Here is a 25322-nt window from a genome sequence, read left to right as displayed (position 1 = left end):
ATGTAGTATGTATAAACAATGGAATTTTATTGATCAGTAAAGAAGAATTAAATTACATTTTGGGAACTGAATATCAGTGTGTTAAGCAAAATAAGTCAGACAAATATCACATTTTTCAATCATATATTTATAATATGCAATATATATGTAAAACATAAAAGTAAAGAGGGGAAGGAGAGATGTAAACAGGATGCATACAAAATATGATAAAGGAGGTAATCAAATACAAGATGTAATAAACACTTGTATTAAGAGTGCAAAAAAAGAGAATTTGGAAGGAAGGTACCAACAGGAATTGGAGGGTCACCAAGGGAAGGCTGTGGGGAGCAAATAAAAACCAAGTATGATAATATATGCATACGAAAATATCACCATGAAATCCATTCCTTTATATGCTAACCGAAAAATATAATAAAAGTTAAAGGCTACTTGAAAAAAGTAGACACCAAAAAAGGAGAGACAAGACAAAAACAGTAATTTATAAAACTAACCACAGTTTTATAAAATTTCGTTTTAATGATACCCAATATTTGAAAATGGAAAGATTCAAATTTTCCAGTGTGAATGATTTATATTAGTAATAATTCAGCTACAGGGTTTTTTAAGTGGCGATATTTGTTCTGCACTAATGATAAAATTTGATTCAGTTCATTCGTATATTCTACTCAAAAATAATTAGGCTCAACTAAATCTTACCAAAATGAAAACTGTATGAGTTGTGTGAGTCTTCATTAACCTGTCAATTTAAATGTATCTAGTGAAGTTACATATGAAATAATACACCTAGCCAGGTGGATCTTAAGAAAGATATATGAGAATATTTCCAAATTAGTGATAGTAAACAAAAATGTGTATCATATCACAAACTCACAATCATTCAGACAGAGTTTTTGTCTTAAGCCTTTAACCTCATTTTTAAATACGTGGAGCACAGTTCTATTTCAGGTGTTCGCATTGTCTGTGGATTCAATGGTGATTTTGAGAGGCTCATCTAAATTGATATTTTTTTCTTCGAGGTGGGAAAAAAGATAATCTTACAGATATTTTAAGTTATACTGTCGCTAATTTCTATAATTTGTATCAATGTGAAAAGCCATCACTCTGTAAAACAATTGGCTAAAGTAGTGTAGGTTTTCTAAATAAAGATAGGGTCATATTCTAATGTAGACTTTTTAAGGTTGGCATAACTTGTACATGTCCACTAGATTGTAATGTGTTTTGTTTTTCTCATTTAAAGGTGAGACTATTGGTCCCATTACTGAGGAACAGATATGTGATTATGTCTCTAGATTATCACATTGTGTGAAGATAGTTTTTTTCTCAAGTCCATTAATAATCTTGGCATAGAGAACGCCTGTAGACATTATTTTGAAAGAAGTGGCCGAGTTTCTTCACGATACCCAGTATAACTTTGAAATGGCTCAACTGACACTGTATATAGATTACTTTAAACAGCCATTTCATCACATTGTGTTGGAACATCCAAACATTCCAGAGAGATAGTCTGAAGATTCTCCTTCCTCTGACGAATTTCCAGAGTACTGTCTTTACAACGCAAACATGACTGGATGACCAAATTCCCATGTTCTGAAAATTGATCGCGAAATTCTGAAGTCATAAAATAATACACAACTGGATCAAGACAGCAATTCAGATTTGCAAGACACAAGGAAATGATGTGGAAATATAGAGTGCTCTTAATAAAGGAACAGTTTGAGAAGACACGTTGCTTTACCATCATAAAGAACGGGAAATTGAGATGGTAAGGAGTGAAGCAGACTATGAATACCACTGCACACATTAGAACCATTCTCAAAGCCTTTTTCCTCTCTTTAATATTCTGAGGTGGATCTTGGAATTCCTGTAAAGATTTTCTTGTTTTCCATGTGCAATACGTAATAATTACTACAGGCAATACAAACCCTCCAAGTTCAGCTGCAGTTACCATGCCAATGGATGAAGCCATACTAATGTCATGAAGCCCTAAATCAGCAAAGCACGATTCACTGTTATTAGCTAAGCCAGCACTTCTTAGGATGGGAAGTGGCAAACAGGCAGTCCCCACAATGATCCAGACAGCAGCACTGATGCCTACGTCGTACCTCCGCTTCCAGTTTCTGGCTCTGAATGGCTTGAGAAGAAAGAGGCACCTCTGGAGGCTAATGCAGGTCAAGAAAAAAATGCTGGCATACATGTTGAGATATTTCAGATAGAAGCACAGCAGGCAAAGGGCCCTCTGGAATGGCCAGTGATGATTGATATAATAGTAAATCCGAAGAGGTAAGGACAGGACATGAGCAAGGTCTGCCACTGAGAGGTTGATCATGAAAATGATGGCTTTATTCTTCTTGCTGATGAAGCGGCACAGAACCCACAGGGCTGCACTGTTAGCCAGGAGACCCGGGATGAATATGAAAATGTAGGTGGTTGCATACAGAGAGTTCTGAAATGTCAAATTAGTGGCATTGCAATTACTCTCAGCAGTGCTGGTACTATTGCTGCCCATCTTGAATATCTCAGTATGTTCATCAAGAAAAACTGTGGAATTATGGCTCCTGCCAAAAGATATAGGTGGTTGCAAAGAGAGAGAACTGAAACAGCATTTGCAAATAAATGTACTTTGTTCTCATACTGTTTGTTCTGTTACTTCCCATCTTTAGCATTTATATTCCTTCCTTAGGAAAAGCCTTTGCATCGTGATTTCTGTGGAAAATAGAGCAAAGACAGAGTCAAAGGCATGTCAAAACATGTGAATATACATATTGGTTGTATTCCTACCACAGAGGTGTTTAAATATGAACTTTCATAAATTCAAAAGCTGTCATCTATGTAAAATTAAAATAGTAAGCAATTTACCAAAAGATAAATAGTAGTGAGGAAGATATTTTCAAGAACATTTACATGATCTTTTAAGATCCTTATTTTGACAACAATTTAGCTAGGTTTTTACTCTGACAAAGAATCACCAAAGTTTCATAGCTAACCAACATCCAAGATCTCATAGCCAAAGAGCCCCCAGACAAATATCCCAACACTCTTGTGAAATTCCATGTTGGATTTGTATAACTATTTCTGCCTAACATTTGAGATTTAGCAGAGTTATTGTCACCATCTCAGGATGAATGAAATCTTAATCCATGTTCAATAGCTATCTTATAAATTATTAAATGGTTGCTATTGTGAACTATGAATTCATGTAAATGACTGGTAGATTAAGACTCTAAGGAAGGGCTGGCAGGTCACCGGGCTTTTTGGATGATAAAGTCTTGGGAAAAACAGAGCTCCCTTCTTCAAAATTTGACTGAAAGCATGGTTTGTTTTGTTTGTAACACATTTTATAAGCTCTTTCCACAAAGTTCTGTGTTTCTTAGCAATACCATGGCAGCTTCAGGCACTCACATACGTTGCAACTATCTTCTTCTTAACATTTCAGTCAACTACCAGAGGCTCTAGGTGGTATCCAGTTATGCCAAGCAATGCTTTCTTCCCTATAGCTTTCAATTCCAGGAATAACACTCGAAATGTATATAAGAAATACTCAAGTTAATAAAAAATAAATAAATAAAAAAAATAAAAAAAGAAAAAAAAGAAAATTAATCATGGAAATGTCATTTTCAGTGGTCATAAATTTTAGAAATATCGTTCATCTATTTAGTGGCTTAGAATCTGTTCCCATGTTGTTCCAACTTAGTTATTCCTGTCAAAAAGATAAAGTAGACTACTCCCTGTTAGACATAAAAGCTCTTCAAACATCTCAAGATAACAATCATGTCTTTTCTCAAATCTTCCTTATCCAGATTAAACATTCATTTCCTAATAGGACATTGTCCTTGTTCTTGGTTTTGTTTTATGTTAGATCATTATTACTTTTGGCCCAAAGCCACTACAGTACAACTTATTTTATCCTTGAAGCAAAAGTTTAACTGCTAAACGTTTGATAATTTTTATGAAATATGTTTTATATATGCTGATTTCAAACACAAAAGAATAGAGACGATTTTAATGCTTCATTGTACTTTTTAGTACTTAAAAAGGGCAGTTAGTTTGCTACATATTTAATAAAGTTAAAAAAATGAGACAGTCTTAATGATAACATGTATTCAAGTGGGCAAGTAAAATACATACGTTGCAATGTTTCTTGATTTACTCTGAAAGTAATATAGGGCTCTTGGACACAGACAATTAAAAATCATAAAAATGTGGTCAATCAGACAAAGCCCATACAGTATTAAAACCTATTTGATGTCTGTGCAGTGAGTGCATGTAACTGTTGGATAAACTGTATTTACTGAGCTGAAAGTTCAGGGCTTAGTCAAACAACCAGGTCATTCAGGCAAACAGCTATTTGATTTTTTCCACTGAGTTAAATATGCAGCTGAATGAGGCAACTGGTTCAGTAAAGTGTAAATAGAGACAACACTATCACCGTTTTATAATTTTCTTGACTAAGTGAAGTAATTGATATTGTATTGTTTATATTAAGGCCAATTTAAAAAATACTTGCAAACACAAACAAGGTAGATTATTCAAATACTATCATCTTTGGTTTCATTATAAAAATGAATAACAATTGCTAAATGTCCATTTTTGATGCTATAAGAAGAACTGTGTGTGGACTCGATCAATCTCTGATCCCAATGTTATGAAACAATGACATTTGTAATGGCTGTTTTGTCTGATGAACAAAGTGAGGCTTCCAAAAGACAAAAATCACTTCATCCATGAAACACTTTTTGACATCCACAAGTTAAAAAGGTAATTTTTTTCTGAATTCATTGTCTCCATAATTCTGTCCATTCTCTTTAGTGGGTATCACATAATGTTTCTGGCAAGATGAGGTGACTTTCCTTTCTAGGTGTCGTTGCTGTGGGAAACAGCTAGTAATCTCCTATGTGCCAAATACTCATCCTCTTATTGCACCTTTTCCTCCAAAATAAAAGTCTAGCAAAGTGTCTTGATCTGTGAAGTGTCAGTTGACTGTTTGTTGGATGAATAATTTTATGAAAGACAAATGAGTATGAGGGAGAGAAAGTCTCTGAGAGGAAGAGAATGAATGGGAATGAATGAGTGTCTGGGGATTAGAATTTAGCTGTGATGTTTGGCCTGACCACCAGGTGTCATAAGTACACCAATGTTCAAATACATAGACACTTGAAAGGGATTTGCTTGAAGCCCCTTTAATAGAAAAATTAAAGGAGAGCTCATTAGGCATCCTGTGAACTTCAGAAAGAAAATCTCATCCACAATATTTCTAGGATACTTGGTTTATTCTTGTTTTAAGCTTCCATACTTCATAATCAGTTTCCAGAAATTTACATTTCTAGATGTATTATAGATCCCTAAATTATAGAGCTGGTAAAGGCATCTAGATAAGAATCAGTAACTTTTGAAAGAGGAAAATGATGCCAGAAAACAGAAAACTAAAAGTTACAAATTCACACAGAAAGTTAGTGGTGATGGCTGAACTGGGGTCTCTTGCCTCTCATCACTACTACTTTTCCAGGAACTTTGAAGATGAAAAGCACATTTTTGTAATTATACAATAACACAAATGTTCAGAAATGAACCAATGCCAGGTTGTAGACCACTAACCTTGACACTGAACAGTTAAAACAAGAGGGATTGCTTCCTTCCAATTTTTCTAGGGCAAATACACTCCTAGAATGAATAATTCAAGTCCCTGATGATAAGATTGTGTAAGAAGCTGCCTTTTTAAAAAAAACTTAATTATGTTATTCTTAATCTTTCATTATTTCTACACATAAGGAAATGAGTTCTATTAGAAAACAGAGATAAGCAAAGACAAAACAAATTTTATTAATGTAAAATACTCAGCCCGAGATTCTCAGAGTCTGGTTTTATCCATACACAGACATTTATATATACAAGAGTCATGAGGCCCAACATTTTCATTCATAACTTTCCAAGCAATTTTTTATGCATGCTGATTTATAAATTAGTTCATATAAATCCATTTTAATTGAATTTGACTTATATACACATATAACTTTAATCACTTAATCATAGTGTAAAATTCCATGTCAGAAACATCTAAATCATAAATTTAATTAATAAGTACATTTTTATTAGAATTCTCAGGTATTATTTATTTAATTGATGGACATTATAGTAGATTAGCATTTTCTTTGATATTAGGAACAATTAGAAAGTCCAGAATGGTGATACCTGCCTACAATCCAAACTTGGGGAGATTCAGACAGGAAAATCAAGAATTCAAGGCCATCATTATTAAGTAGACATGTCAAGGGCAACCTGGAGCCATGTGAGATCTCTTCTCAAAAAAATTAAAAACTATGATAACATTATTTCTCACCCATCTTTATATCTTTGAGCAAGTTGTTTCTTAAATTTTAAGTTGGATTGCTGGACATTAAATGTGTATTCAAATTATCCAAGAAGGTTTCCCATATGAAACTTCAAAGTCCATGTTCTTTTCTGTTACATTACAATGTCAAATACGTTAGTGTTCCAAATACATCAAATCTTACCTATCTAGTTTTAGTATGATATAGCTAAGGATGTTTCAATCAAATGGTAGGTGACAAATTGTGAATGCATATGCTGACATAGCTGTAGACATTGTCAAATATTTTGTCAAATATTTAAATAAATCTAAATAACATATCGTTTACCTCATATATTTATGATTTTCGTGAGACCGTTTAAGATTTCCTGCTAGTAACTCTCTAGTATTTGAAGTGGTTTTTGCTATTTTGTGATAGTGTTCAGTAGACCTCCCCATTGTATGCTCATTCCTTAACACCCAGCTAATGGATCGTCTGTAGCTGGAAAATACAACAGTTATCTTAACTCATAATGAAAAAGAATCTTGAAAGTAAAACTTTTAATCATCTTGTAACTACAAATCCAAATACTTTAACACTTGGTCCTCAAAGCTAATCATTCCTCAGAATGATCTAGGATGCAGTCCTACCAGAATTTCTTTCAGTAGATCTGAGATGGGGACCACTAATAAACATTTCTAACAATTATCTCGTGGGATTCAGGGATCACTCTGAAAAGGACTGCTCTAACACAACTTCAATACCAGAAATAATTGTTTTAGCTCAGAAAAGTGGGCTGTTTTTCCCTTTCACAAACACTTTTAAATCATTTAACTCATTTTTTTTCTTTTCCACATTGGAGATGAGGAAATTTTTTGACAAGTTACCGGTCTAATTTCCAACAATTTCTAGTATAGTCTGGCATCCTTATCTATACTCAATTATCTCTCTCCTTTTGATATCATGGAAAAAATACTACTCATAATAATAATAATAATAATAATAATAATAATAATAATATTAAAGGAAGTTTTGCTCAGTTATTAAGAGCACTTGTTATTGCAAAGTACCAGAGTTCGATTCCCAGTCCCCACAGGGAAGGTACACCACCTCTTCGTACAGGCACACATGTGATGTATACACATACATGCAGGCAGAAAACCCATGCACATAAAATAATAAAAAGGAACCTAATTTAAAAAGTTAAAATACTGCATCATTTTGGGGGTTTTAAAAATAGTCAGGGTTCTCTGTTTAAAAAATAAATAAGTCTTTCATAATTGGAAAACAATCTCAGTTACCTCAATTAGTTATTTATTATCCAATACATCTTTGAGCAAAGATTATTGAACTTATTTCTGAAACATCTTATACAACTAGTTCCACACAAAAGTTTTTTTTAATGTTCAGAGTCACCGCCATGCTGTGGCTTAAGCACTTGTATAAACAATGTTTCCCAAAATTCAAACCACGTTAAGACAAAACATGCATTATAAGAAAACAAATTACTTTGTCTTAAACTTCCTAGTCTTCCTCCAGTGTCAGGAACTTCAAAACAGGAGGTTCAATAAAAGTCAAAGGACACAGTGACTTTAAGACTTTCTTTGGCTTCGGAATATAACTGGTAAAAACACATTGCTCATTTGTGGCTGATTTTCATTTTAACAGTAAAATCTATTTCTGATTTTACTACTACCCCCTCCCCCAGAATTTGGAAAAACTCATAAACTTTGTCCCAAAGCCACCTATTTCAAATTCTTTTTTATCTGGTGCCAATATAACCTAAATTCAGTTTTCTGGCTTTGTTTATTTTTCTTTCTTGACCATAAATATACTATAGTAGTACAATTACTACTATTTTCAGACAAATCTTGAAAACAAGTATCTGTGCCTATGAGTTGTTTTTCTTGATTTATCTTATCTACAGTCCTGTAAATCACACAATGTACACCATTGTTTATATGTTCAAAGAAGGAAACTAATTTTACAATGTTTGCATCTGGCATATAGTAATGTCACGATGCATGCGGCTTTTATTCTCTTTTGTTTTGTGAAATTCTTCTGAGTCATGAGAGAAGACAAAATATAAATACATTTCAAAGCACAGCTTAAATGTCTTTTAGCTCAGGAAACTACTCATGACTTTGTAAGCCCTGTCAACCTCAATTTTCTTTGGATTGGTGATGTATCTGCCAACTTACAGCTTTGTGGGTAACATATTTCATGACAACTGAATTTATTGAAAATTACTAGTGTACCTTATTCACCTTATATGATTTAATTCTCATGACAACTCAGAATTTGACAATTGGAAGCAGGTACATAAGTTTATAGGGACTGTGGAATTGATTGTATGGCATAACATCCTTAATATGCATAGTATCTTAGTATTTTTGAAACATAGTTCCTACTCCTTTGGAAATATATATATATATATATATATATATATATATATATATATAAATGATGTTATATGGCCATTATGACACAGACTCAATCCCTATAACACATAGCTTGAACATTTTACCGATGACTAGCCTCATACATAACCACCAAATCATACTTCTATTTTCCTGAACTTTAAAATATATAGTGACTTATTTATCCTGCTTCACTCAGTTCTATTCTGACATGAATAGCCATTGTCTCCATCTCTTGTTTAACTTCTAAGTCTCTCTAATTCCAATAAAGCTCAATGAAATTGACCTGATATTAATCTGAAGTGAAGTTCTTCGAGGTAAGGAAGGACTTGCCATTCAAGTGCAAACAACTGAGAAAAATCACTCAATGGTGAAAGCCAAAGATACATAAACAAATAAAATAAATTCAAATATTCACAAGGAAATGTCTATGTAACACAAATGACAAGTTAATATAATATTAAATAAATAATTTCATAATACCATGAAATGTATTCTTGAGAATTCCCTTAACACCTAAATGTCCTAAATCAAACACAAACAAATTAGGCACATCAGGGCAAAGGTATACAGTAGTAAAATGGGATACGATGAATGACTAATTATTATCAACACACCAGACCCACAGTTCATTTTCAGCACTGAAACACTGAAACAAACCTACTAATATGGTAAGCATATCATGTGCCTTAATTTTAGCTCCTTGGAGATGAGCTAAGACAAAAACTCGATAATTCAAGGCAAAGTTGGGCAAAATAGAAAGAAGAGAGATGAATTAAGGGAAGGAAATTTAGTACTTTAACAAATATAAAGACATTTACAAACAAACTGATAAGGAATAGATGGTAAACAAAATCACAAAAATATAAAAATGTTTTAATTAGTCATTACAGGAAAATTTTTACATTATAAGATATATTAAAAGAGACAGCATTTTTGAAGTCTATGACCTAACCTTCTACATTATAGAAGCATCAGTAGAAAAACACAAAATAAAAATCTTGCAATATTACAATATAAGTAAGCAAAAAAGAATATGAAATAATAGAAGAAACAATGAAGCCAAAATTGATTCCTTAAATGCATAAGCAAAACTGTGAAGCCTGTTGATTAGCAAAAATAAATTAAAGGAAAAAATAGCACAACTTGCTAATAACAAGAGTTGAAAGAGAAGACATTACTGATTGAGTAGAACAAGGGTTATAAAAATACTATTAACAACAGTATGCCAATGTTTACATGACTAAATTTAGATTTTTACAGAAACCAGTTACATTTTACTTTAAATTTTCATTTTAAAATTTAAATGGACCTAGAAATAAAGGAAACAAAATTCACAATCAATAATCCTTCCAGAATGAAAAATGTAGGCCCTGAAGGCTTCACTAATGACTGATAAAGCTCTTAGAAATGTTCAACATCTTTAGTCATAATGGAAATGCAAATCAAAACAACCCTGAGATTTCACCTCACACCAGTGAGAATGGCTAAGATCAAAAACTCAGGGGACAACAGATGCTGGCGAGGATGCGGAGAAAGAGGAACACTCCTCCATTGTTGGTGGGATTGCAAACTGGTACAACCATTCTGGAAATCAGTCTGGAGGATCCTCAGAAAATTGGACATTGAACTGCCTGAGGATCCAGCTATACCTCTCTTGGGCATATACCCAAAAGATGCCCCAACATATAAAAAAGACACGTGCTCCACTGTGTTCATCGCAGCCTTATTTATAATAGCCAGAAAATGGAAAGAACCCAGATGCCCTTCAACAGAGGAATGGATACAGAAAATGTGGTACATCTACACAATGGAATATTACTCAGCTATCAAAAACAATGACTTTATGAAACTCGTAGGCAAATGGTTGGAACTGGAAAACATCATCCTGAGTGAGCTAACCCAATCACAGAAAGACATACATGGTATGCACTCATTGATAAGTGGCTATTAGCCCAAATGCTTGAATTACCCTAGATGCCTAGAACAAATGAAACTCAAGACGGATGATCAAAATGTGAATGCTTCACTCCTTCTTTAAAAGGGGAACAAGAATACCCTTGGGAGGGAATAGAGAGGCAAAGATTAAAACAGAGACTGAAGGAACACCCATTCAGAGCCTGCCCCACATGTGGCCCATACATATACAGCAACCCAATTAGACAAGATGGATGAAGCAAAGAAGTGCAGACCGACAGGAGCCGGACGTAGATCGCTCCTGAGAGACACAGCCAGAATACAGCAAATACAGAGGCGAATGCCAGCAGCAAACCACTGAACTGAGAATAGGACCCCCGTTGAAGGAATCAGAGAAAGAACTGGAAGATCTTGAAGGGGCTCGAGCCCCCATATGTACAACAATGCTAAGCAACCAGAGCTTCCAGGGACTAAGCCACTACCTAAAGACTATACTTGGACTGACCCTGGACTCTGACCTCATAGGTAGCAATGAATATCCTAGTAAGAGCACCAGTGGAAGGAGAAGCCCTGGGTCCTGCTAAGACTGAACCCCCAGTGAACTAGACTGTTGGGGGGAGGGCGGCAATGGGGGGAGGGTCGGGAGGGGAACACCTATAAGGAAGGGGAGGGGGGAGGGGGATGTTTGCCCGGATACCGGGAAAGGGAATAACACTCAAAATGTATATAAGAAATACTCACGTTAATAAAAAAAAAAAAGACAAAGCACAAAACTGACGTTTCAATGAGTGCGTTACACTGTATTTATTTATCGTGTACATTATGATGCGCTGAAGTATTTGTACATAAAAGTTAACACACAAACTAACAAGTACATTAGATCATATATTTCTCTTGTGGGGATAGCACTGAACATCAATTCTTTGTACTTTTTCAAGAATAAAGGAATCATCATTAAATTTAAAGTATTTTGTTATTTTGCTTCAAATAACACTTTATTACAATTTTTGTTTCCATGTTTAAAAAAAAATCCTCTGATGGTATTACCAGGGCTCTGCCAGATTATGCTTTCTCATAGAAAGAAATTATACACATGACCCTCTCCAGAGGGTAGCAACAAGAATTACCAGGAAAAAATAGAAATTATAAAACAGAGAAAGCTATCTCTAGCTGCTTTTGTAAGGAGCTCATGTTTCTGAGAGATGTAAAAATTAAAACAACACACTATACAATGGAAAAGGAAGTCAGTCAAGTTATAGGGCCTAGTGGAATAGTGTGGGAGGGGGTGGCACTATCTGGAAAAAAATAAAAAAATGAATTAAGACTGAAGACTCAACTGGGAGAGCAGATAACATTCGAAATGTAAATAAATAAATAAATAAATATCCAATAAAAAAGTATATAAATTTCAATGGAGCCATGCTGGTCTACAAATTAACTCCAATGCCTGTCAAATCAAAGCTGCTTTATTCATAAAATGATGTAAAAAAAACTTTCCCCAAAACTGAAAAGAGCTTACAATAAGAGAGAAAACCTAGAAGATGCAGACTTTCACATCTGAAACGATAGTAATCAAAGCAATGTGGCTGAAGCATAATGATAGACATCACATAGATGAATGGAATCTATTTTAAACTGTAGAAATACAGGCAACTGGAAGCATGTACATGATGTTCTACTGTTTGGGGAATTTGTGAAGTGTGTGATCAAGGGGTGCTCTAGAAGAGTACCAATAAAATGTTAGGGAGCAGAAATAATAATAATTTGATGATCACGGACCAACTGAATAACTGAACAGGAAAGTATGAAGTTGGTAGCCATCACTGCCTTCATCCTTTCATCTATCAATTCAGTTAGTCAATCATGCATGCATGAACACACACACACACACACACACACACATACGCACCTTTATGAGATCCTAAGAAGATTCCAGATCTTTTCAATTGTAGATAGTACTGTAAAAATAAGCATAAGTTGCAGCTACTTCTTTTTAGAGCATAGTAATTATTCAAAAGAATAGTTTTCTTTACGGATATTTTCACGCATGAACGTAATTTATTTGCTTATTACAGTGATCTCTCTCCCTCTTCTTCTTCTTTCCCACTGGTCACCCCAGCCGAAAATAGTCTCTTTTCTACTTTCATTATATATACATAATGTTAAATTCTTCAATCACTGGAAGAAATGTTATACTTGTGTTTCTTAGTCTGGCTTATTTTGTCTAACAGACTGTCCTCCAGGTTTTTTTCCCATTTTCCTTCTAATGAAATAATTTTCTTCTTCATGCTTGACTAATACCCCTATTATACAATACTTCCTTTATTCTTTCATTGATCTATGGGTTGGCTAATTCCACATATAGCTTATTGTGGATAGTACTGAAATAAATATGAATATTCATGTATCATCTATTCCTCCAATAGATATGTAAGTGGTATCACAGAATCACATGATAGTTCTATTTTTGGGGTTTTGAAGAATATCCATAATGATTTTCATAACAGCTAGACTAATAGACATTTTAATTAACAGGACAAAAGAATTCCTTTCTTTAATGTTGTGTTGGTTACTTTCCTGTTTCTGAGATAAAACTACTACGACCCAGAACTTAAGATATCTTTAGCCTACAATTCCAGAGTTGAATATCATAATGACAAGAGGAGGCATGACAGCAGGCAGTTGGAGCAGGAAGCTGAAAGATCATATCTTCAGCCAACAACATAAAACAGAGAGTGAACTGCAAGTGGAACAAACCTATAAAACTCAAACCCCATCCCAGTGGTGCATTTCCTCCAACAGAGCCACAGCTTGTAAAGATTCCATAACTTCCACTGTCAGTGTCACCAACTGGGACCACATCTTTAAATATCTGATCCTGTGTGGGAAATTTCTCCTTCAAACCACTATACACATGATACCGATACTCCTCCCCCCGCCTTGGTGGCAGTTATTCTGGGTGTATCAAAACAGTGGCAATGTTTTGATTTCTATTTCCTGGTTGGCTAAGGCTCTTGAATATTTTTCATGTACTTATTGCTTCCACCACTAGGTGGTGTGTAGGTCTGCATGTGTGGAGGAAGGAGGAAGTGGCTCCACATTCTTGGGGGTCTTGGCCTCACGATTTCACTTTATCTTTGTTCCTCACAAAGATGGAATCCTACCTTAGGCAAAGCTGTGCGGATAACAAGTAACTGGAAGCTGCTTCTGCTAAAACACCACTGCTCCTCACTTGTACCCATAAGGTTACTGAAAATGGAATGAACCTGAAATCTCTGCCATGCTTTTATGTGTGTCTTTTTGCTTCACATCAGAAGATGGCACAAAGCTAGGTCATTGGTCTTACCTCCTTAAGGACTGCTTAGTAAGACTTTTTGACTCTGATTCTTGTTCTGTTTAAATCTAAAGTTTACATTAGCCCGCAAGCATGGTCTTGGAGTCCTTGATCTCATTTTTCTATTCCTGTTCAGAGTATAGCCATGTTAGAGAACTCTTCTCTTTCTACTTTTCGCCATTGCTTTTTTTAAAAATTGGACAATTGGGGTATGTAAATTTCTTAGGTCTCCTGGAGCTCTGGTTTTCACTCTAAAATCTCAGGAGAAGAGACCGATACCACATAATCAGGCATGTGACGGGATTTTAATATGTTTGAAGTCATGCTTTAAGGGAAATCATTTATATAAGCTGAGTAGATACCTTTCAACCAGTTGGAAACTGTAACAATTAGAGGCTTACACACACACACACACACACACACACACATACACACACACACACACACACAAAAGAAACCTGCAGGTGGGAGTTTCAGCCCATGCATTTAATCCAGCTTGTTCTGAAAGGACAATCTGACGTATTAATTTCTGCTTTGCCTAATCAACACCTACTGTGGTATAGGCAATTCTTTGGGGTCTATCTTTTAATTTATGTCCACTACTAGTTCTGTCCCATAAATTGGACATTGACTGACATTAATATGAGATACAGGAGCATGTTTTATAAAGAACCTTCCTAAGAATAAATTTTGGAATTTCTCCTGGATTTTTAGGAATTTGATGTTCACTAATCTGATTAGAATTAAATGTGTCAATGACTATTTTATATGATGAAAAAATCATGGTAGCCCAAGGCATGATTTGGCAATGGAGGTACTCAAAATATTGCCACCGAAAATTTCTAATCAATCTTAAATACAATAAAATTGCAGAATATCATGATCATATCCATTATAATTATAAATTTCAAATATGTAGAAATACAGAATAGAATTGCTTATTCCTCAATAAGCAAGAGGAAATGGCAAAAGAAATGTTAAAGCCCATGGATTTGAATTTGAAGCTGAAGTTTCATATTAATATCCTATAGGCACTTTCATTTTCTATTAAAAAAACTTACCTTCTGTTGTCATAGGGCCAACTTAGTTCATCCAGAACAAATGTCATCTTTTAAGTTTATAAGCACTGACTAGAAACACATAGATAGTAAAACTGAAATGAAAACGCAACGACAAATCCAAGTGAAGCTGGCGATATTAAACATCTAAATTGCTCTCTGTTCTCTCTAGTCAAAACAGGCCCCTGAATTCTGCCTACAGATTCTACTGTCCTTTTGCCTTAGGAATTGTTGATAGCATTCTGCATTGTACTTGTTTCTGATTATTTTCAAGTTCTTATACTTCCAAACCAAGAAAATCAGTCTAGTCCTAGTAGGTGTCAATAAGTAAGGCACTTTGTGTAAATCACAAGTCTTCTAGCTCTGTAGAATGTCTAACTATTTATTTGTATGGACTATGTTGACATAACCCAATAAAGGTGACAGATAACATTCTGTTTCAAATGTGCCATTCTTCCACATTTGGGTAAACCACTCAGGCTTTGCTATTTTTTTGTTTGTGTTGTTTGTGGTTCCCTAAAATCTTTATGTTAGAACCTACTCACCAACATAATGACCCTAAAGGGTGGGATTTGGAGGAAAGTGGTTAAGTGAAATCCTCATGAATGGATCTGCCAACTTTGTAAAAATGTTCTCAAAGATTTGCCTTCCACCATGTAAAGATGTGTGGAGAACCTACCAAGTATGTGCCAGAAAAAAAAGAGTCAGCAGTAGGACCCCATGGTACTTTACCTTGATATCCACTTCTTACCTTCTAGTTCATGACTATAAGTTATTCAGCTTATGATCCCTAAATAAACTAAGAAAATAAATGGACTAAATGATCCACACACATTTAATGTTTATTGGCTTTCAGGTCACACCCTCTGCAGCAAATAAAGGTTGCAATGTAGCAGAAATAATACTTACGGTGTCAACAGATGACAATACTATATATAAGGAGCCTTTTCTGAGATGTCTTATAGGTGAATCACATTACACATTATTGTAATTTGGGGGGAGAACTGTCATCGTTTTCAGGTAAATATTGTTGTAATTGTTAATTGGCCTTCCTAGAGACTTGCCATGCCACTTGAGCTGGTCATCATAAAAATGTATAGCAATAATCCATTATCAAAAGCAAATTATATATACCAGATTTTAACTCTCCAAAATACCCCCATGCAATGTAAATCAAATTTTATGTCAGGACCATTATGTTTTAGGATATAGTCCATTAACTGAAGAACTAAATTCTGGTATGGTTTTCAAATGGTTCTGTATGATGTGTAAACACAAATGAAGGTGGACAACTGCAATATTATAGCCTCCTCCTGAGACCCCCCCCCTTGCCCCAAAGATTATAGCAAGCTTAATACTCTTGGTAGGAAAATACTCTTGGTAGGAAGAACACTTAGAGGTGACATTGACTATCCAATTTGCTCAAAAGTTGAAGCCCCAGGAGGCATGATCCTATCCGAACTTATGTGTCACAGCTGATGTTTTACATGGATGATATGTGATTCAGTAAGTGTACTGTGCTGAGGGGGTTTGATGAACAAATATCTGGGTAGAATTATCGAGTTAATGTAAATCTAATTGCAAAATGGTTAGATGACCATATGAAACCTGTCCTGGATTCAGCAATAAAAGCCAAAACCTTCAGCTGACCATTCATACCCACTAGAATAAAATGGCAAGTCAGGAATAAGAAACATTAGAGAACATGGAAAACAGTTAGAGTATATCCATTTCTGGTTAGAACATTAAATATGGTGCTGCTTTTTAAAACAGGTTGGAAGTGCTTACACATGGAATTACTGCATGACTCAAGATTTCTATCTCCATGTATTGCAACCAAAGGAATTAAAACTTTGAGAATGATAAAATTCATGTGTGAATGCTAATAACAGTATCATTCATTGGAATAAATTACAGAAATAAGCCACAAGCCCATTGATAAAAGCTGGATGAAAAAAATATATGTTATCAGGATGGCGGCAAAGCACAGTGACATATAAAAAGGATGAAATATGAACAAAGGGTGAATTTGAAGTTTTAAAATGAAACATTCTAATCAATTTCATTAATATGTGAAGGAAGAAATATCACAGGAACATATCAACTAGTAAAGGAAAAGCACTGGTCAAAATCCTATAGTCATATTAAAACTTTATAAAACCTGGAAATATTCAGAAACCATCTCAACAAAATCAACTGCATATAGTGTCCTCATTGAAGATACTACCAGAAGCTCTAGCTAGCATAATATAACAAAGAAAAGAAGAAATAAAGGGCAAATATAAAGCAAAAAAGACATATTATCTATTTGAAAATGGTGACTTTCAAGGATTAAAATGAAGGAATCTAGGCAGTGCCTAGCCTCATAAAGACTTTAAGTGCCATGGGGGGGATACCCAGGGGCTCCCAATACTCAAAGGAGAAAAAGAGAGGGATGGGGAAAGATTGTGGGAGTAATTGGCCAGGAGGGGGGTCAGTGAGTGATTGTGTATGATATAAAAAGAATAAGTAAAAAAATAAAATTAATTTATAAAAATGCCATAGACATAAATGTGATACATGTATAACAGCTGAAAACTCCTTACATAGTTGTATATAAATCTAGCAAAACATACACAGGAACTATATATTGAAATCTACAAAATGCTGGTAACATCCAGGGTTATATTAAAAAATATAGCGTGTTTATGGATTGGAATATTATAAAGACTATTACCCAATCCCAAGTGGCCATCTCTCAACAGTTGTATTTACAATACACTTTATGTATTTATCTCTATATATTATGAAAATAATATACCTATATATTATATAATTGTAAAATATAGATATTACATATATAACAATAATAGTATTAGAAGATGAGGTTTTGAAGCAGAGTTTGAGGTAGTAGAGTTGGAGAAGGAAAGGGTGGGGTGGCTGATGCAAATAAAGTGAAGTCATGCATGAAATTCTCAGAAAACTTTCAAAATTATATTTAAAGGTCTAGATGGTGTTCTTGTTAGTTTTTGTCAATTTCACACAAACTAGAGTCATCTGGAAAGAGGGAACCTCAACTGGGAAAATGTCTCCATCAGTCCACTGTGGGTGGTATCACCTTTGGTCAGGTGACCCTGGGTTGTATGACAAAGCAAGCTAAGTGAGCCATGGACTACCAGGCAGTAAGCAGCTGCTTCAGTTTCTGCTATTTTTTCCCTGAGTCCCTACCCTGACTTTCTTCACTTGAGTTGACCTAAGAGGTTTAAACTGAAATTAACCCTTTTCCTCCCCTGTTGTTTTTATCACCACAGAGAATCAACAGGAGAGATGTACACTCTCCCCAGCTAGATATATAGTATAATAGGATCCCAAACCCCAGCAGATATTTTTGTAGAATATGTTGCCACTTATTTGAAAATTTTTATCATGAGGCAAAAAATCTATAACACATAAGATAATTATGAAAGACAAATTTAGGACAATCACTGAACATGATTTTGTACCTTCTTTAGTTTAAATTTCCAGACAAGGTTTCACTCAGTTAACTAGGCTGACCTTTAACTTGCTCTGTAATCCAGGTGAACTTTGAACTCCTAACTTTTGCTTCAGCCTGCCAAGCAGCTGCAATTCTAAGCTCGCTCCGCCCTACCCAGTTGTGACTGCCACAGCCATCAAGACAACATGGTATTTTGGAACACTAAAAAAAGTTAGTTAAGTAAGTTAAAGTAAAAAGAACAGACAAATATAAAAAAGCACACTTCCCTATTTTTACAGAAGTGAAGAAAATATAGCCCTGCAATAAATGGTGTTTTGACAACTATATAATATTCATAGGAGAATAAAAGTGCATTATTGTTACAAACTTTGTTAAACCATACACTATAAAGCACCTGGATGTGAGAAGTGCTCAGAATCTGTTAGTGATTATTTCTCAGCTATTACACAAAATGATGGTATAGGAAGAAACAAAATAAAATAATTAAATTTGACCTCATTAAAATTCAAAACTCTGTTCTATGAAGGAGGAAGTTAAGAAGATATAAAGAAAGGCAAAGTTTTGACGAAAAATGCTTGAATGCTACAAATCTAAAAAGAAATTTGTATTTGATGTTAAAGAAACACAATTTGAAGAAAACAATGTAACTAGAAAATGGAGAAAGGAGACAAACAGTTTGTTTTTATCAAAATGCAACTGTGAAACACATACACTTACACACACACACACACACACACACACACAAACAGAGAAGGGACAAAGAGAAAGAGGAGGAGGAGGGAATAGGGGAGAATGGGGAGAGAGAAAGGGGGCATTCATTATTATATATGGAAATACAACTTAAAACTACAATGAGATATAATATTATACTTGCTAGGTTGTATAAAACAAAAGTATTTGGAACCGCAAATGTTACAGGAAGGCAGAACAAGTAGATCTCCCATACATCGATTCTCTTTAGAAAAGTACAACTGCTCTGCAAAGATATTTGACAGATTTTAGCAGAACCAGAAGTACATAGACTATATAAGCCTAGAAACTCTTCTATGTTGGTGCCATAGAAAAATCAAACTATAGGCATAAAAAACTTGCAACTAAATGCTCACTGCCTTTTAACTATAATATTCTCCCTCCAAAACAGAATGGAAACAACTCAGTCACTTTAGTAGATCAATATGTAAATAGATAAATAAAATTTGTTATAGCCCCGTCCTGGTGGCATGTTTAGTAAAAAGTGAATCATCTATTGATACAGAAAACAAAATATATAGGTTTCAAAGGAAATAACTAAATGAGAATGCCCCCTCTAAGAAGGGTATATATTACTTCATTCTATTTGTATAGTATCCTCAAAACAAAAATAAAATGGTGCTGTAGAAAGCCTATGAAAAGTTATCAACGTACTATAGTCTAGGGTGGGTTCAGATGTAAGAAGAACGTTTGTGCTAATGAAGAATTTTCAAATAGATGGTGATATTGTTTGAACATACGAATGTATGTGATAAAATTCACACACATGAGTACTTGCCAGAACTGATGAAATATAAATAAGTTCCACAGTCTAGTTCATTGTATTATATCACATTCAACTTCCTGCTTTTGATAATATACTATAGTTTCTTAAGATCTTATCTTTAAGGAAAACTTGGTGAAATGTACACAATCAGTAGCATTTTTTTAATTTCTTGTGAAACAAAATATATTCGCCAATAAAACGATTTCTTTTTCATTTCCTGTTAAGATTCATTAAGACTCAACTGGCTGGCAAAGAGTGGGTCTCGGGGTTTATACCGAATGTATGTGGAGGAAATCATTGTATCTCCACTCCTATGCTGTTGATTGCAATGAGTGTGATCCAAAGTTAAGAAAAGGGTTTCTAATTGGCTTTTGTTTGTTGTAAACATCCCCCTCATGCTGGAGAAAGTTCAAATGCAAAGACTTCAGAAGCCTCTCAAGCAGCCATTGAACTGAATCTGCCATTAGACCCAGCTCTCATGTGAGAAATTCTGGATGTTTCATGTTAAGTCAAGCACAACGTTGAGTTCTCTGACTTACCCACAGAAATGCCTCAGCCTCCCTTCAGGCCAAAACCAACACACAGAAGCCATACAGAAAAGGAACACTTGAGCACTACTGGTAGGAATGTGAATCTGTATAGTAACTTTTGAAAACAAAATTCATTTTCCAAAAACCTTAAAATAGAAGTGTATGATCCAGTAACTCCAATCTTGAGCATATATCTAAATAATTGAAATCATCATGTTGATATATCAATACTCTTATGCTAATTTCATGATTAGTCACAAATAGCCAAGTTATGAAATCAATAAGTTGACAGAAAAATGAATAGAAGTGTAGCATATATGCACAAGGAAATAGTGCATAATATATTACATGCAACAAAATGGGTAGAAATGAAAGACAATATACTAAGTAAAATACACCAGGTTAAAAGAATGCCTCATAATCTCGCTTATATGTGAAATTAAAAAAAAATTGATTTCTTAGAAACAGAAAACAGAAAATGACTGCCAGAGGCCAGAGGGAAAACAGAGAAAATGGAATGGAAATTAAAGTGTAGAAAGTTAGCCAGGCCTGGTTCTGCATGCCTTTTATCATAGCACTCAGGAAGGAGGATCTCTGAGTTTTGAGGCCAGGTCTTCTACAGAGCAAGTTTCAGAACACCTAAGGCTACCAAAAGAAACCCTGTCTCAAACCATTAAAACTTAAAAAACAAAAGGTAACAAGTTAAACAAGAAAATGTTATAACAATGTACTTCATTTCATGGCGATCACAGTAAATAACATCATATATGACAAGATTTCTAAAAGAACATGTCTTTAATATTTTTACCACAGAAAGGTAAGTCTGTGATCAAAAGATCATATGGTAGTCTATAAACATCCACCACTATTTGTCAATTAAAAAATGTTTTAGGAGGAAAATAAAGGATTGAAAAGATATGGGAATTACAAAAACAAGTTAAGCCATATGTTTGTAATAAAGTTTAAGAAGTGAAATTGAAATTTCCAAACATGTTATGGACAGGAAACCAGGAAAGGGAATAACCGTTCAAATGCAAGTAAAGAAATATATAATGAAAAATTAAAAAACAAAAAAAGAAATACAGGCATATAGCTGTCTCCTGAGAGACTCTGCCAGAGCATGACAAATACAGAGGCAGATGCTCGCAGTCAACCATTGAACTGAAAATGGGGTCCCCATAGGAGGAGTTATAGAAAGGATTGAAATAGCTAAAGTGGTTTAAAATCCTTTAAGAACAACAATACCAACCGACCAGATCTCCCAGGAACTAAACAACCATCCAAGAGTACACATGGAAGGACCCATGGCTCCAGCTGCATGTGTAGCAGAGGATGGCCTTGTTGGGCACCAATGGGAGGAGAAGCCCTTGGTCCTGCCAAGGCTGGACCCCTCAGTGTAGGGAATGTCAGGGTGGGGAGGCAGGAAGGGGTGGGTGGATGGGTGGGGGAACACCCTCATAGAAGAAGGGGGTATGGGGTAGGGGGTTTATGGGCCGGAAACTGGGAAAGGGGATAACATCTGAAATGTAAATAAAAGATATCCAATTAAAAAAAAAAGAACTTTCCAAACATGGAAATTTTCACCCCATGATTGACAGTATCCACATTTATAAATATATTCTGCTCCTGTGACCTAACTATGTACTTTAACTACACTCTTGGTTAATAAGTAGGCAGGATGTGTGAAGTCAGAAAATGTCTCTTTATTCTATGCTCTCCTTTTGGCTCCCTTACCTCCTTTTGAATTACTTAGTACATTTCAAAATGTAGACCTTCCTATTTTGTGAAAAATCTACCAACTGACTGAATAGCCTAGCCTATAAACTCATTAGCTAATTTTTCACCAGCTTAACCTTTCGCCATGATTAGAATCACTTGTGTTTTAAGAAAGGAGAACTTTGAGGGACCATAAATAACCTCTGGACTATCTTATTCACAGTGACATTTCTCCTTAAAGGCAGAGAGAAACACTTCCAGTTCAAAGTGTTGTCCCTTTTTCTTCAACAGCTTCAGAATAATGTGCCTAGGCAGTTGCCAATTTGTAAGTCTAACTCTAGTGGTATATTATAATTTTATACCACGAGAAACTTCAGGCAAGTATTATTTTTCCAATCTTGAGCAATAAGTTTGACCAAGTGGAAAATGTCTCATGCTCTAGTGAATAATTTCTTTCTCAGCCTTCTAGGACACACACATCCACAGCTGCAGAAAGTAAGACATCAGCACAGAGTCAGCCAACAGAAACCTCTCCCTTCCCCTAGGGTTCTACAATTCAGCAAACATCCAGTCCCTACTAAGCTCCAACTTTGTGTTAAAGTCTGCTGCTGGGGACACATGGATGATTAATTTCCTTCTTCCCTTGTCTACTCTCAGAAGCCGTTTGAATAACCTATCTTTCTTCCCATTAAACTTCCTGGGTGGAGTGGGGGAAGGGGAAACCGTCTGGTGGCAAAACTCCACGCAGAACTTTTAAGTCTTATGAGGACATCTTTTGTCACAACCCCACTAAAACTGTTTCTAAAGAGGGTCTGTCCAGGGAATGCTGCTGATTTTAGCCTTTCTTGAGGTTCCCAGGGCTTTGCAGCTTCTTAGCCTGCCTGGATTTCCTATACTGGCCCAAGTATCAGTCACTTTGGAACAAGTTTGCTATAGGAAAAAAGCCCCACCCATACTTGTGGTCAGAGAGATTAGGCAGAGCTCTCTCAATAGCAGACAGTATGGTGCCGCTTGGCAACCATAATATACACATAGTGCCATCCTGTGAGTCATGCTCATGTAGTCTACAGCTGTTAGTTTCATTTTGTTACTGGAAAAAAACCAGTAGTACAATAAAGCACTTATCCTAAATTTTTATAGAAAAAAAAATAAACTTCATTTGGAGAATTTTTTAAGGGGAGAATTTACTCTCTTCAACACTTCACTCAGAGAAAATTAAATGGGTACAAATTACACTGATTTCCTCATCTCAGGGGAAGGAAAATGTTAGTGTAAATAGGTTTCTTTTATATTTTTCCTAATAAACACATTAAATACATTTTACTAAGGCTTACAATCTCACATAGAATCATATGTAATTTTACATATTATGGATAATTTTACATATAGAAGAATCAAATTCCACATGTAAAATTAGCAGACTTTAAAAGAACACATTTTTTAAAAACCACAGAAGAAATTCCTTCTAAAAAAGACAGCAAAATGCTTGGAACGCTTTCTGAAAATGCTTCCCATGTTCTCAAATTAAAAATACATCCAAAGAAATGTTCATCGTAAGCTGAGAATCAGCCCCATTGAGACTCAACAGCTGTGCTAAGTTCTAGGGCTTGATGAAAATCCTTTTGTGCTATTTGAAGCCATCACATCCCACCGGAAAATGCATGCATGGAAAATGTCCCAATCCGAGAAAACATGTCAAGTCTCATCTTATGAAAAGATTAAGGCACTTAGATGCATTTACTACTTGAATGCTGCTTTAATTTGGTTGACACAAACCATGGGTTTAAAATTGTAAGTTTATTTTCTCCCGTTGGCTCACACTAACAAAAATGCATTTAATGAACCACAATCTCAATTTTAACATAGAATTGTTAGGAGCAATGTTTAATAAAAATCTGGACCCCTGGTTTTTGTCAGTGACATGTTAAATTGTAGAGAAAGGAGCTTTCTATCTAGACAGCCACATTTCCTCTCAGAAAGCATGCAGCAGTTTCAGCGAACATTTTCACCACTTAAACTTATAAATAGATATTACCTCACTGAAGTCTCCATTCTTCATAACAATGTTTCCCCCCAAAGGTAAGATATTAGCAGACTCAGAATTGAGTTTTCAGTGGAAGCAGCAGAAATTCACTGTCGTTTTCAATTCACAGAGGCTTTTTAGTTCTATTTTTGAATGTATGAAGAGAAAGCCAAGAACCTTACCCTTTCTACCCAGATATCCTGTAGTGAACTGCAGGCTTTTACAGCTAGAAGAGGAAGTAACGTAGTTTATTCAGCAAAACAGGAAAAAAAACAAAATCGTTTACCTCTAATGGGAGGTAGAACTGTCCGTCAGCATCACTCAGTTGTTTGGGAAAGCCTTTGCCTCAGAGGATATTGTGGGCAAAGTAAATTCAAATTTTGGCTTTGATAAATTCAGAGTTTCCATGATTTGTACACTTCTTCAATCAGGAACAGAGTATCTGACTTTAATTTGCCACGTATTACAGTCGTTGTCTCAGTCTACTCTGAACATTTAAATTGTGGGCTATGAAAAAAGCCAGTTTAACTGTTGGAATTTTATTTTACCATTGAAAAAAATCAATTTATATATATTTATATATATATATATTCTTAATTTTATTTTTACAGAAAGCAGTATCAATTTTATATTGATCCCCATATTCCCATCATATTTTATTCCTTACCATGGTTTCTTTCTGCTTCAATCTTCCGGCATCTACTTCTTAGAGAAATCCATTCCTAGAACTCAGAAGGCTACTAGGTAGCTAACTACTCCACAGTTTGCTAAACTTATAACAGATACAGTGCTTCCAAATATCATTACATCCCATGACTACAATGGCTAATGTTTCCATCTAAAGACATAAAAGGTCATGTGCCTTTGCTATGGTATTTTGAAAGAGAATTTGTCAAGAATGCACTGAGCTTCCTGCTATGCACACGCCCATCTTATTCTATCACCATCTTTCGTCTTCCTCCCCCCTCCCCCTTTCTATGTGCATGCAGGCATATGCCTGAGTCACATATGACTCTCAGGCTGGCTAC

At 35.1% G+C, this 25322-nt stretch overlaps 1 protein-coding gene across 5 annotated transcripts; it reads right to left on the bottom strand.

Moving 5' to 3' along the window:
- P2ry10b (P2Y receptor family member 10B) lies at positions 1-25253 on the bottom strand. Of its 5 annotated transcripts, XM_087599415.1 has the most exons (3): positions 24962-25246; positions 24581-24801; positions 7-2703 (listed from the first exon to the last, which is right to left on the bottom strand). In XM_087599415.1, the coding sequence occupies exon 3, from the start codon at positions 2504-2506 to the stop codon at positions 1448-1450; it is 1059 nt and encodes a 352-aa protein (XP_087455541.1). In that variant the 5' UTR covers positions 2507-2703; positions 24581-24801; positions 24962-25246; the 3' UTR covers positions 7-1447. The 5 variants fall into 5 exon arrangements, with proteins under 5 accessions (NP_001100409.1, XP_087455541.1, XP_087455539.1 ...); NM_001106939.1 differs by lacking the exons at positions 24581-24801; positions 24962-25246 and adding an exon at positions 24307-24477 and having other exon boundaries at positions 1-2703; XM_087599413.1 differs by lacking the exon at positions 24581-24801 and having other exon boundaries at positions 24962-25253.
- Positions 25254-25322: the final 69 nt, after the last annotated feature.

This window comes from Rattus norvegicus, chromosome X (assembly GCF_021556685.1).
Source record: "Rattus norvegicus strain SHRSP/BbbUtx chromosome X, alternate assembly SHRSP_T2T, whole genome shotgun sequence".
In the NCBI taxonomy this organism is placed as follows: Eukaryota; Metazoa; Chordata; class Mammalia; order Rodentia; family Muridae; genus Rattus; species Rattus norvegicus.
The sequence above is the reverse complement of the archived record's forward strand: the minus strand, read 5'-3'. Positions and strand labels throughout refer to the sequence as shown.

What these genes read in the sequence shown, in the direction of transcription:
- P2ry10b (XM_087599413.1), bottom strand. Translation starts at nt 2,506, where the DNA reads ATGGGCAGCAATAGTACCAGCACTGCTGAGAGTAATTGCAATGCCACT.